The sequence below is a fragment of the Lactuca virosa genome, chromosome 3 (assembly GCF_052849685.1).
Source record: "Lactuca virosa cultivar CGN04683 chromosome 3, Lactuca_virosa_CGN04683_v6, whole genome shotgun sequence".
Classification (NCBI taxonomy): Eukaryota; Viridiplantae; Streptophyta; class Magnoliopsida; order Asterales; family Asteraceae; genus Lactuca; species Lactuca virosa.
The window spans coordinates 180,319,060-180,333,157 of record NC_136428.1 but is presented as its reverse complement, the minus strand read 5'-3'; the positions used below and the strand labels follow the sequence as shown (position 1 = coordinate 180,333,157).

General features: G+C 30.1%; 2 protein-coding genes across 4 annotated transcripts; one reads left to right on the top strand and one right to left on the bottom strand.

Moving 5' to 3' along the window:
- Window positions 1-3,779: 3,779 nt before the first annotated feature.
- Window positions 3,780-6,881, top strand: LOC145166850 (uncharacterized). Of its 2 annotated transcripts, none has more exons than XM_079085900.1 (5): window positions 3,780-4,549; window positions 5,253-5,289; window positions 5,685-5,921; window positions 6,035-6,082; window positions 6,231-6,444. In XM_079085900.1, exons 1-5 carry the CDS (start codon window positions 4,245-4,247, stop codon window positions 6,297-6,299), a joined length of 696 nt encoding a protein of 231 aa, XP_078942026.1. In that variant the 5' UTR covers window positions 3,780-4,244; the 3' UTR covers window positions 6,300-6,444. The 2 variants fall into 2 exon arrangements, with proteins under 2 accessions (XP_078942026.1, XP_078942025.1); XM_079085899.1 differs by having other exon boundaries at window positions 3,781-4,549; window positions 6,215-6,881.
- A 72-nt stretch (window positions 6,882-6,953) lies between these two features.
- LOC145166851 (delta(7)-sterol-C5(6)-desaturase-like) lies at window positions 6,954-13,521 on the bottom strand. 2 transcript variants are annotated; one of them, XM_079085901.1, is made up of 3 exons: window positions 13,107-13,521; window positions 7,682-7,987; window positions 6,954-7,346 (listed from the first exon to the last, which is right to left on the bottom strand). In XM_079085901.1, exons 1-3 carry the CDS (start codon window positions 13,324-13,326, stop codon window positions 7,051-7,053), a joined length of 822 nt encoding a protein of 273 aa, XP_078942027.1. In that variant the 5' UTR covers window positions 13,327-13,521; the 3' UTR covers window positions 6,954-7,050. The 2 variants fall into 2 exon arrangements, with proteins under 2 accessions (XP_078942027.1, XP_078942029.1); XM_079085903.1 differs by lacking the exon at window positions 13,107-13,521 and adding an exon at window positions 8,236-8,580.
- Between the last annotated feature and the right edge of the window lie 577 nt (window positions 13,522-14,098).

Genomic DNA, 14,098 nt, shown 5'->3' with positions numbered 1-14,098 from the left:
TTATGCTTTAATGCTTATGTGTTGTACTTGTGAGAAGTATTGAGCATTATTAAGAATATTTGCATGACACTTAGTGTAATCTTACAATATAAAATCTAATAGTTTGTTTAGATTAGATTATTAAGATTAAGTTTATCCAACGATCTTCGTTTGATTAAATATTTGGGAGAATGAAAAATACTAGAGCGTGTCAGTATCTTTAATACCATATTAGATAGAATTGATTTTAATGTCACTTCAAGGCTGATTCTATAACTCGATAAGTATAAATAAAAACCAAATCTTTCTTAATTATGAGTTTTCATTCAGTTACTTTCATGCTATTTATTTTCCAAGTTCATTTAAACAAACAACCCTTATTTTTTATTACATTTATTTATATAGAAAATGCATTAATATAGACATATGTCCCTATGGATCGACCCTCTTATCTTGTATGTTTTGGTGCAAAATAACAGAAACTAAGATATATAATTTTTACCCCTTTTAGGGTTGACACCCTAACAAGTTCATCGAAGATCTCGAACCATGGTAATCCCATAGAGATTTATACTACAACGAGGGTGTAGTCATATTGGCTAGAGAAGCCAAGGCACACAAGGAAAATACTCAATAAATATGATTATATTTGCACGGTTGTTGAAGAAGGAGACATCCTAGTTATAAAAGTTTACACTGGAATGGAATATCGTTGATATGTTCACTAAGCCATTGTCGCATACAAATCATGATATCATAATGGGTCCATATGCATTAGAATCGAAAAAGAACTACGAAAGCGACTTTAGTTGATTTATTGTTAAGTAACTGATAAATTATACACTTTCATAATGTAATAATAATTATTCTAGAGATCTTAATATATGTTGTAGAGAAATTAAATTCATTGAGTACATTATTGTGTTCCATTTGCATGTTTACTTACTTCCTATATATTAACATATTAGTTTATTCGAAACCTCTACAGTCGATCATTCTTCATTAAAGGGAAAATGAATTAAGATTGATGTGAAGTTCCAGTTGACGACCCGTGGAGATAGATATAACATATAGATGCAATTACACTTACATGTACTTGATACCTATCAAATATTAGAGCAACTCGTACTTAGTGATTATTTCATGGATCATCTAATGGGTAATTCTAAGATAATAAAATCATGTATCTTTTAAATGGAGATGCATATGATCTTAATCTACATTTTTTATTCATTAACATTCTTTACTGTTGTTTTTGGAATGATCAAGTATAACATGACAAAAGGTGAGATCTATGAAGTCAATGTTTATTTGTTCCTTATTCTAACATTTGGGAAGCGATATATGTGGGACCTTTGATGATTTGTGCTGAAATTAAAATGCATGGTCGTGCTCAGAGTAAATTGATAATAGATCAATTATGTAGTATGTCATTATCGAAGTAAATTGATAATAAATCAATTATGTAGCATGTCTTGTAGGTACCACAAATCTAAATTAAGAAATATAATTTTAAATGTTCGAGATTGACACAGATCCATGTATCACATTCATACGGATATCATTGAACTAAAGGATACTATATCACTTATCAGGATTATTATTCATATCTTCTAGGTTTTTATTATGATACTTGTCATAAGATAGCAAACCTTATGTGGTTTTGTGACTTCAACTACACAATTGTTATGATATGTGCAAGTGACAGTCTGTTAGAGATACGTTCATTGAAACAATAAATTAGGGACATAATATATACATAATGATATTGGGGTTGGACACATGGCTCAATCCAAACAATAATAATAAAATAAAATCAAGGATTATTTTGTTATTCATCAAATGTTCATTGTTTAATTAGAAAAAGGAGAATAATTAATTTATAATAAATCAAATAATTAATATAATTGAAACATTTATTATGAGAAAGGAACATCTAGAGTTTTGGGGAACTATATATAAGGGCCTCTAGTAACCTTAACAATACAGTACAATAAATAAGAAAACCCATGCCCGTCTTCCTTCTTCCCTGCTTTTCGGTTGAAAAACCAAGAATTCGGTCAGGTTTTAGTCAATTTCAAGCACGCAAGTTTTGTTTGCTTAATTTGAAGGGTGTAGCATGATAGAGAGGCTATGTTTTGAGTCATTGTTTTCTTCTTGACATCTACCAAAGGTAACTGTCTTATCTTTCTTGTAGGTAAATTTAGTTGCATGATACTATGAATATTAAGCATTTGGATAGATTACGATGTTTGGTATATTTTTACCTCCATTATTTCTTTTTTCGTATATTCATCATTATCCAACAAGTGATCAATGTGGTTTGAAAACATTGCACCTTACGTCCTTAGGAGTAACACAGTTAGAAAATAAGGCTTATGTGCATTGGAAATGGCCAATATACCCTTTCCTTTTTATTTAAGTTATTTATAATAAAATAAAAACAAAATGGCCCTACTCCAACCCCATTATGTCTCTTCTTATTTCTTTCTCTCTATCGATCCTTTTATTTTTCTTTTTCAACATTCTTTAATTAAAAACCTAAAACCAAACATACACACATATACACATCTGCATTTACTCGATCTCCTTGTTTTGTCATTCCATATACAATCGAGAGAAAAAAACATAATGTCCAAGATGTTAAGGTTTGATCGCTAAAAGATCACAACTGTTACAAGCCAAGATCGATATTTTTATGTATCTTGCAAGCTCGTAGGATGTCTGTCCATAAAGCTGCTTCAGGTTTGACATTATTCATATCTTGAATGTGTTGATATGCCTCATTTAGTATTTGTGAAAATCCAACCATATAAACCATGTAATAAAATCAACAACAGACGAAACCACCTTCCCATATATCTTGATTTTCTTTATCTAATCTTGAAAAATTCTTTTTCATCTTTATACATTAATCATCTTTTAGAAATAGCAGTCATTGATTGGCCATCTAGAACTCAACCCATGATTATGAATTAAATTAAATGAATAATTTGATCTTGAATCAAAACCCCCATTCGATTTGTACTCATTCCCAACAAGGGTTTTAGTATAACACCTATTCACTTTAATCGTGAATAATATACCATCAACCATTCATCATTTGATTCAAATCACTCATATTCGAAACACAATAATTAATTGAAACTGGGATTGTCATCTTATTTTGATTGGATTGTGAAATCCTTAATGAGATCATTAAACATCCTTTTTTGTATTGAGTTACCCCTAGAAAAAAAATCCACTAAGTTAATCCCATGTTATTTAAATGCTATTAGTACATAGGTCCAGAAGTGTGCAATGTCATTCTCTTTCTCCCATTGGTAAACTTATCAGTATCATTGCATGACTATTCAGTCACTAACAATTAGACTACTCCTCACTCGTCATAAAAGTATCATCTCCTTTCGATGAAGGTTGTAGTTGGGGATAAAATGGTTTGTCGAAGATGTTGTTGAGGAATTTGAGTTATTTGGAGAGAGAGAGAGAGAGAGAGGTTGGTTTCTTATTTTAATGAAAAAGAAAAACCCTAATTAAATAGAAAAAAACAAATGAATAAAAAAATATTAATCATTTCACAAGTATCTAACTCTAATTATTATTTTTTTCCCAAAAAATATTTTTGATCATTTTATAAACTACAAAAACCATTTATATAATTTTATCTTTAATTAATACATCTCCACACAAAACTTCATAAAAAGGCCATATGACTTGGAGAACATAAACATAAAACATGCAATAATTAAGTCTCTTTTTTAGGTTAATAAAGTGTTTGGGAATCTAGTATTAAATGTTTTGGTATCCCAATATTTTGTGCAACCAACGTTAGTTTCAAGTATTCCTACTAACGGTAACCGGGCAGAGAATAATTTGGCCATACACATATACGAATCGCCGCCGCCTGCGGCTGCCACCTCCTCTCATAAATCATCCGTCAGCCGCCTAAAAACCCTCCCCGCACCCCATTCTTCAATAGAAATCCTCCACGCTCCAATCATCAAAAACCACGCGCCGCCCCAAGGCAACACTCCCCCCGCCCCCACCACCTAAAACATCAGTGACACATCGCAGCTCACCACTATCTCCCCACAACCTTTTGTCGTCACTTGTAATTATCACCACTGCTATCCACCCAAATTCCCCCCTGAAAAAAGGAGATCTGAAGATTCAACAATCGGATTTTAAACCCCAGAAACCCAAATTATTAAAAAGTTCGAGACTTTATTTATGAATCGAACTCACCTAAAGCAGACCAACCATAGATGGGAGGAGTAACATCATCGATCGCAGCTAAGTTCGCCTTCTTCCCACCTACTCCGCCGTCTTACACGGTGGAAGCCGACGAGTCCTGCGGCGGCCAACTCTTTATTCCGGAGGTTCCTAGGAAGGAAGGCGTCGACGTGCTAAAGCTTCGAACTAAAAAAGGCAACGAAATCGTTACTGTACATATTAAACACCCAAAAGCTTCTGCTACACTTCTTTATTCTCATGGTAATGCTGCCGATTTGGGTCAGATGTTCGAGCTTTTTGTCGAATTGAGCCTCCGTCTTCGTGTTAATATTGTTGGGTATTTTCTTGATTCTTTTTCAATTTATTATCTGGAATTTAGTGGGTGTTGATTAATTTCGTTTAAAAAGGTTAAAATTGATCATTTCTCTATTTAGTAAGTTCGTTTTCATACACAAAATTCAAGAAATCTAGTATTTTTACTACTAATTTAGTAAGAAATTGAAGGTGGTCGAGTCAAAAGGAAAGACACCAACGTTTGATCTTGTTCATTTAGGGTTCATGTAGAGCCTTGTTCATATAATTCCCTATAAGTCTTGTTCGTATGTATCTTCTTGTTCAAATGTAGAAAAGTGTGTAGGTAGTTGTTATAATAAAACTGTTTATCAAGATAAATATAAAAATTACCTACCTAACCCTAGCTTTAATAAACTGATTATCTGATTTTTGATTCTTCAAGTGACAATAATCACTTTCAAAACGCATATCCAAACACCCACTTAATCCAAGAAATAGTAACAAACTTCCATTTATTTGTATAATTTGTATATTATAGTGTCCTACTTCCATTTCTTCCTATCATACTTTCATTTTTTTTCTTATTAAAGAATTGCACTTTGAAAAACCTACCAAATTATAGCAATGAAAATTGCTTTGTATTAGGATAAGATTGATATAATAGGAAGAAATGAAAATATACTGTTATTTCTTGCATTAAACCATAATTTCAAATGTCTAAACCGTTATCTTATGTATATATGCAGCTACGACTACTCCGGATATGGGCAATCAACCGGAAAGGTTTACTATTAACTTCATATACATTTTTTTTTAAATATTTTTTTATAAACAAATCTATGGTTTTAAATAGGAAATCTCCGATAAAGTCCCAAATATTTTGAGTCAGGTTACAGTTTAATCCTAATTTTTATTTTTTGAGCAGAGATTTCTCAATTATCTAATTTTATATGATAATATCATTTTTTGTTGAAAATAAATAAAGACAGGTTCGTTAATTTGGACAAAATATAAAAAATCAGAACTTACCGGTTCAAAAAATAAAAGTTAAGATTAAACCATAAATTGACCCAAAATATTGAAACTTTATCGGAGATTTCTTTTTTAAATAACATGACAATTGACAACCATTTTTTTAAGAGAAATTAGTATTTAATTTCTCTTTTTTTAATTGACAGCCATCCGAGTGTAATACATATGCGGACATTGATGCGGTATATAAATGTCTAAAGGAAAAATACGAAGTCAAAGATGATCAACTAATTTTATATGGTCAATCTGTTGGTAGTGGGCCCACCATTGACCTTGGATCACGAATTCCCGATTTAAGAGGTTTGGTTCTACATAGTCCAATCCTTTCGGGCCTAAGGGTTTTGTATCCTGTCAAACGAACCTATTGGTTTGACATTTATAAGGTGATTATTATATTTTGTGCATAATAATATACGTTTTTTTTATTAAATTCTTTTTAAATCTTGTAAATGAAATGTTGTTAACTCTTTTTTGTTATGTTTTCGGTTGGTTTCAGAATATTGAGAAGATAAGTTTAGTGAGTTGCCCGGTTCTTGTAATACATGTAAGATTATCAATCTAGTTTTTTTTCATTAATATAAAATATGCTTAAAATATTTATGGGAACAATTTTTTGAAAAGTTATCACTTAATAAATGTAAATTCAATTTATATAATTGTAACTCGTTGCTTATAGGGAACATCGGATGAAGTTGTGGATCATTCACATGGGAAACAACTATGGGAGCTTTGCAAGAACAAATATGAACCGTTATGGCTAACCGGTGGAGGCCATTGCAACCTTGAGTTCTATCCCGAGTTCATCCGCCACTTAAAAAAGTTCGTTTTGTCCCTTGGAAAATCAAAAACTTCCATTAATGGCACAAAAACCTCAATAATACCGGATGTTGAGAATCAAAAGAAAGTGTCCGAAAGTGGCTCCACGGTTTCTGGAGATACGTTTGAGTTGCGTGCTGACCTTCCGGAAGTTTCTAGAAATAGTTTAGATAGTAGACTCGAGAAGTCAAAGAAGCCAAGAAACAAGCCGGAAAAGTCTCGAATGAGTGTTGACATGTTTAGAAGACGAAAAGGGTTGGTTTGGTGATTACTTGTTGAGCAAGTTTCGTGTAAGAAAGGTAACTTGTTGCTCAAGCTTTTCGTATTTTTTTTCTTTATGTTTTGTATTGTTTTGTTATGAAAAATGAGTGTTATTGTTATTACTAGTCCTTTGTATCATTGTATGTTATATTGAGCATAGGTCACAAGGTATCCACTTCATGATTTTAATTATCTTTTCTTCGCCCTTTTTTCGTCATGTAAAATGAACAAATATATCGGAATATGAATTGGTGTGAGTTCAATTCTTTTGTCCATGTAACAATTTTATGTTATGTCGAACCTTTTTTTTTTTCTATTGTGATCCGTTTAACCTGCTATAAATAAAATATAACTCAAATTAACCGATATAAAACCATCGAAAAAATAGTTCTTTACATAAACACAACACAATCCAAAACAAGACACCAATCAAAGTCACATCTTTTTGGTCTCTTCGTCTTCTAAAGGATCACGAAGTGTGCCAAACATCCAATCCATCCATACGGTATAATGCCCATAGTTATGTCGGTATGTTGTATGATGAATAGTGTGGTAGCCCGCACCCATAACGGGCCATATTTTCCCGTCTACGCAATCATGAATGTTTGCAGTCCATATGGCTTCAATAAATAACAACCCTATGTGCGTTGTGAAATGTGTTGGCACTAGGAATAACGCGATAACATGTGGCACGGCTTGCAGTATACCATCTACAGGATGGAACGCCAAACCTAATCCAAAATAAAATATTAATGAGATTGTTTTGTTCACCAAAACACATCCATGCCTGATATATCATATATATCAGGCCTTATACATACTATATGGATCAGACCTTATGCATATTATATGCATAAGGCCTAGACTTGATCCATGAGGTTATTTATACAATAACCTGGTATGTATTATGCATCATGTTTGATGCATGCTACATATAGGCCTGATATGCATAACGTCTAATATATCAGACTTGATTCATACCAGTATGAATCGCGTTTGATATGTGTACCGGTATAAATAAGTCTGATATTGATATGAATGCAAGTGATATGAGAAGGGGACTAACCGGCGAAAGGTGAAAGTGTGTTTTGCTTATTGTAGATATGATGAGTTGCGTGAAGGTATTTGTAGAGAGGTTTAATGTCATGTAACTCTCTATGCATCCAATAAATACCGAATTCAACGAGTATAAGATAAAACCCTAAATTCAAAGCATATGAAAACCAGCCAACGTCACTTATCCTTGAAAAACATCTGGTCCATCCATTTTCAACCATGTACTCCGAGATCGTGGGAAGAAGACAATACCATGGCATCGCCTTCATTGCCACATATATTTGTAAACCCATTGCTTTTCTTGAAGGAATTGCATCTGCAACCCAATAAAGATTTCAATAACACAATCAATTAACTTCAGAAATTGCTGATATATAAACTATAACAATGAGAAACCAAATAAAGATTCAAATTAAACAACACCCATGTAATCAGCCATTAAATTTGATCAAATCATCACAAATCAATTGTCCAAAACATGAACAGATAAACGCAAAACAGAAACTGAAATCGACAACAAAACCCCTAAATTGACTAAGCCCAATTCGGGTGTTTAACTCTAACCTTTGGGAAGAAGGATGTTACGCTTAAAGTGGTAAATGTAGAAGCATAAGAGGAAGCCGGAGACGAAGTAAAGAATGGTGGCGGCAATGTAGTTACGGAGCCACCCTTGGACGGCGTGTGGGAGAGGAGTCCACAGATTTTCCGGCAACAAGCTTCCGAGGACTAATTGATTGTACAGAGTGGTCTCTTTGATGAATAATTGCAGGTAATTGTCCATAGTTTTGGGATAACAATGGCGGATGGTGGATGAAGGATGAGGTGACTAGTGTTTTGGAGGTGGAAAGACGAGGGAAAGTGGTGATTTGTGGAGTTGAAAGGAGGACAGCGATATATATAAGTAAGACGGGGGTCTACTTCACATTCTCTTTTTGTTAATAATTTATATATGTTTGACTATATATATTTGTGGTAAGTAGAACTTTACATTAAAATTTATAATATTAATTTTAAATATATATATTTTCTCATGTAGAAATGATTATAAATAACATATAATTCTTCCAATTTCCAAATACCATAAGATTGATTTTCAAAAACTCCATTCGGATCATACTACATCTAGAATTATCATGTGATAGGTAAAATAACAAGACAGAGTATTGTATAACGAGTAAAACAAAACTATCTTTATGGAAAAACCGACTAATTAGCAAGAAACGAACTCGAAATATAATATTAAAATATAATATTAAAACTAGGATATAATTAACAGACTAGCTAAAAAAATAACGGATAAGAAATAAAAACGTTTAAAAAAACTAATTGATATAATAACTAACAAATTTAAAATAACATATAAGAATGTGTAAAAGTATAATTGAATATTATAAGACAAATGAATAAAACATATTATTAAATTAAAGTAAATATTAAATAATAATTTATCAATTGTTTATGTTTAAACTAACATAACTAATAAATTTAAAATAATATATAAAAATATGTAAAAGTATAATTGAATATTATAAGACAAATAAATAATAAATATTATTAAAGTAAAGTAAATATTGAATAAAATTTATCATTTATTTATGTTTAAATGGAATTTTGCATCCTCTATCATATAAGTTTATATCCGTATAAATCTCAAGATTGTCAAAATATAATGTTACAAATTTGGGTTCCAGAAAAAACAAAACAAAACAACTATAATGTGGATATTTGAATATTTTAGAGAAAACAACTAAACCAAAAAAAGTAACTTTACAAAATTGGGTTAAAACAAGAGTAAATTACACGAATGGTCCCTATGGTTTTGGATAATTTGCACGTTTGTCCCTAATTTATTTTTATAACTCGGAAGATCTCTACTGTTTTGTTTTTGTTGCGCGTTTGGTCTTTGTCTTACCTTAAAAGACTAATTTGACCTTGATTTTTTAATTTGTTTAAATAAACAGACCCCCGACCACACTTCTATATCACCTTACTTTACCTTACATACCCCACCTTATTTAAATAAATTAAAAAATCAAGAACAAAATAATTTTGGGTAATACAGGAACCAAACGCGCAACAAAAACAAACTGTAGGGACCTTCCGAGTTAAATAAATAAATTACGGTCCAAACATACAAAGTACCCCAAACCATAGGGATCATTCGTGTAATTTACTCGAAAAAAAAAGTCAAAACTAGAGTTGAATTCCTATCATGTCAATAACAAGCAATATAATTTTTACAATAGCTTATGAATACTATTGATTATTAAAAATCTGGTGAAAATAAGAACAATAACATTTCATGATATATATTTTTTGTAACTAATTACCATATTACAAGAAATTTATTTTTAATTTGACAGTTAGTGAACCAATTGAAATTTAAATATTAAAAATAGTTAGAAGAATATTGGGAATATCTTTTTTCAAAAAATCTATAACTTATTGAAAAATAGTTTAAAAACTATTTTTTTTCGGTTTGTCAAAATAATCCAAAAAACAAAAAATTAAATATCTTAGTTTAATATGACAAATATAAATGGTATAAGTATACCAAATAGTCAAATACGACCCAAATTCGATAATAAGGCTAAATAACTTGCAAGTTGCAACATGACTTATATGGAATGGGAATTTGAGCTTTCATTTGCCAACATTTGAAAGTAAAATGTAAGACCACTAAAGAGGAAGTTTTCTTAGAAATGAAGGGAGACCATATCTCCTATCACAGATTATCCACTTTCTGCATCCAAAATATAATGTTTCCCTCTTTATCATAAATTAATAAAAAAAAATTGATATTGTTTCAAAAGTTAAAATGCTTGCATTTGATAGCAATTTAACATGCTGTTTATTTGTTTCTTAAACTTTCTAATAAAAATATCTCATTAGCTTAAATCAGTATATTAGTGTATAAGAAAATGGTAAATCGCATCATATTAGCCTATCATAAACAAAGACAAATGTGATATTTAATTAGCATATAAAAGTTTTTGACCAGGAAATATTAAATTTTGCATAAATGATACAACCTTCATGAGATACATATGATATTTATCAAATTAATTGTTATTTTTTTAAACAAAATATACAACTTATGATGTTAGATTAAAAGTTTTAGACATTTTTATTAACTACAGAAAAAGGAGGTAGCCTTCTGTTTTATATTAAATAATCTACGAATTAACACAATATGTATACTTTTTTTCTTCTATATTTGGAAGATTTTGATAATTATGTTATAAAATCAATTAATGAACATTACTAATTTATACTTTATACTTTATATTGCACATAAATCAAGTTGCACATGTAAATATTCTTTTGTTATTAATTAAAGTTCTCGTGGTGTATTGGAATCTTTTTAACTACTCCATTGTTACAAATGTTAGAACCGATTATAATAAACGTTACAACTAAATTTATCATTTATTTTTGCCTTACATAATAATTAACAAAAAGATTTTTTTGTCTTTCATATATAGCAACTTGATTAGTTTATAATTACAAGCTGAATGGATCTAGAAATCTTTTCAAATGTAGGCAAAAGTGACTTAATTGAAAAATAAATATAATGGTGGACAGTACGAGTGTTTGTATAATTTTAATTAATTTGTATTTAATTAAATAAATTGAGAGAGTGGGAAGAGATGAGAAAATATGAATTTCAATATAGTGTGAGATAGAAGGGTGAAATAACGATATGAGAAGTGGTTTGGGAAGAATTGGAAGGAAGGACTCTCTCAACCTTCAATGTACATACAAATTAATCGATATTATTAACTTAATTGATTGAAAAGATAATACATTAACACCAAATCACTAATAATTAAACAAACACTAATAAAAGTAGTATTAAAAAATATGACGACAACTAATAAAAATACATGTTAAAAAAAACATGTTAGGAAGATTTTTTGATTAAAGATAATTGGGGAACATTGTGGAGCCACTTATTTCAATGTTCTTTTATATATATAACATGGTTTAATATTGTCTTGGGAATAATAAAATGAAAAGACTCAATATAAGCCAAATCCGAAGGATAATTTTGGCATGTTGGAATTGGTTGGAGTTTCATGTAAGAGTAAATATATGGAGTACTCTACAAGCATGTGTGTAAGAGATTTTATTATCAAGATGAAATGTTTATTATCTTACTTATATCTTATACAAGTTGTAAGCTAAAATCACAAAAGATCGTTTTTTCTTTCAAAGAATAAAACAAGCATCGTTTATATTCTTCAGAATCAAACAAGCATACATAGTACATACAAGCCAAAACCAATGACAATTTTGACTTTTTGGTTGGAGGTGTCTTACTTAAAGAGATTTTTTTTTTCTTTTTTGAGTAAGATTTTGGAAGCTATTAATATACCATTAAATAGTTATATTTTCTCAAATTAGAGAAAATGGTTGGTATTAACAAAAAGTGTTTCACTATTATTAATTAAAAGAAAAGTATGATAATTAGATGCTAAATGTACACTTTGTTTATTAATTTTCTGTCATTAACTTATTGTAGATTAACATACGTGGTATCGAAATATACCAACAAATCTAAATTATATATTTGTTTTTTTTTGTTTTTTTGTTTTTTTTTTTTTTTGTTTTTTTTTTGTTTTTTTTTTGTTTTTTTTTGTTTTGTTTTTTTTGTAACTGAGACATAAGAGTTGATCAAATTAGTTCTGTAAAAAAGAATTAGGTATTTTAATTTTTGTATTTTTCATGTAAATTTTAAATTATGTTTATAAAAATATAAATAATTATTGTAGTAAACGGAAAATCCTTGAAAACAAAATGTGCTGATAAATACAGGAAATCACTTAATCAATCTCACTTTCCAACAAAAAAAAAAAAAACTTTATTTTTATTCATTTTTGAGATATATACATAGAAGGAGGCAAGGAGCTGTCTTTTTTAGAAAAATAATCTAACGTTCAAACTTAAAGTCCAGCCTGAAACCATTGGCAATGCACATGTATACATCTTATTTAAATCTTTTTTATATATTAATATTACTAACATTTTTTAAGGCAAGTAAATAAAAATCAAATCAACTTCGAACCCACCACGTTCCCGACCTTAAATCATTGAAACAAAAAGGCCATGTGAAAGAAATATTTTTTTCATAATTTTCCCCCTTTTTTTATTGAATAAATATTATTTAACACCTGTTTTTGCATGCAAGTAATTATTATTCCCCATTAATCATTTTTCTATTATAAATTCAAAATAAATAGGTTTATCCCCCTTTTAATTATAAGAAGCTAAAAAGGAAATAAACTCAATGTGGGTTAAACCAATTCCAATAAATGCAATTAATTAAAAAGACAAAATATATAATATTTGTAACTAAGTTCAGAAAAATATAAGTTTTTTTTTAAAGAATATATGATGATAAATTAAATTAAATTTAACAATTTATAACATACCTTTAGGAACGTAAACGTTATATTTGTAGAAATAAACATAGAAGCTCCAAAGAAAACTTGTGATGAAGTAAACTAGGGTTCCGGCGGTGTAATTCCGGAGCCATGTCTGAAAAAAGTGTGGCAGCGGCGTCCAAATCTTCTCCGGCAGCAGTGCTCCGAGCACAAGCTGATTGGTCAACGACGTTTCATCTACAAACAATTGCAGATACTTTTCGTCCATCGGACCAGTGATAAGTGAACTATATGTATATATGGATATGGGGTGGTGGCCAGAGATTGTTTCCGGCGAAAAGCTGGTGGTGGCGGAGGTGAGTAGCGGTTGTCGGTCGATCGGAGAAAGATTAGAAGAAGATGAGAGTTTATATATATAAATATAGGGTGGAGTAGTATCGCTGTATATGGATATATAGCCGCCGGCTGTATTTAATTATACAAGGAATGGTCTATTTTTGTTGATATTAAATGTTACAGTTATAATATTATATATTATATTATTTTTAGCTATTAAACTTATGGGAAAAAAACTACTAGTTTCGAGCAATTAAATCAGCCAAACTCTGGCTACACGTTGTTAGCATTTGCCAATATATAAAGATGAAATTTTTCTGTATGTATTTAATTTTTTTTTTAATAAATATAGTCTTAAATATGGTTTATATATTTATTATATGGTGTTTAGTTATAAATGTTTATATGTGATTCACATTAGTAAAGAGTCAAAAGAATTAAGATATTTTTTTAACTAACGAAAGTATATTATTACGGGGATACCTTTTAGACGTTACCACAAAAGTCGAAATCAAAATCATTTCATAACATAATGACAAAAGAAATTAAAATGTATCCCACCAAATGTGTCATAGAAACCCAACAACCTTTGACATAAGATTTTAAAAGACCATTTTTTATTTTTTGGTAGTCTTCAATTCATAGTGTAGATGTGGACATTATTGTCCACGTAGATACACACTTAGCAGCTGACTCACTGGCTT

Excerpts from the sequence above, each read along its gene's own strand:
- LOC145166851 (XM_079085901.1), bottom strand. The coding sequence starts at position 13,326 with ATGGACGAAAAGTATCTGCAATTGTTTGTAGATGAAACGTCGTTGACC. Across the intron at positions 7,988-13,106 it reads TAACGTTTACGTTCCTAAAG|ATGCAATTCCTTCAAGAAAA; the intron begins GTATGTTATAAA and ends ATTGGGTTGCAG. Across the intron at positions 7,347-7,681 it reads CACACTTTCACCTTTCGCCG|GTTTGGCGTTCCATCCTGTA; the intron begins GTTAGTCCCCTT and ends ATTTTGGATTAG.
- LOC145166850 (XM_079085899.1), top strand. The coding sequence starts at position 4,245 with ATGGGAGGAGTAACATCATCGATCGCAGCTAAGTTCGCCTTCTTCCCA. Across the intron at positions 5,290-5,684 it reads ATGGGCAATCAACCGGAAAG|CCATCCGAGTGTAATACATA; the intron begins GTTTACTATTAA and ends TTTAATTGACAG. Across the intron at positions 6,083-6,214 it reads GCCCGGTTCTTGTAATACAT|GGAACATCGGATGAAGTTGT; the intron begins GTAAGATTATCA and ends CGTTGCTTATAG.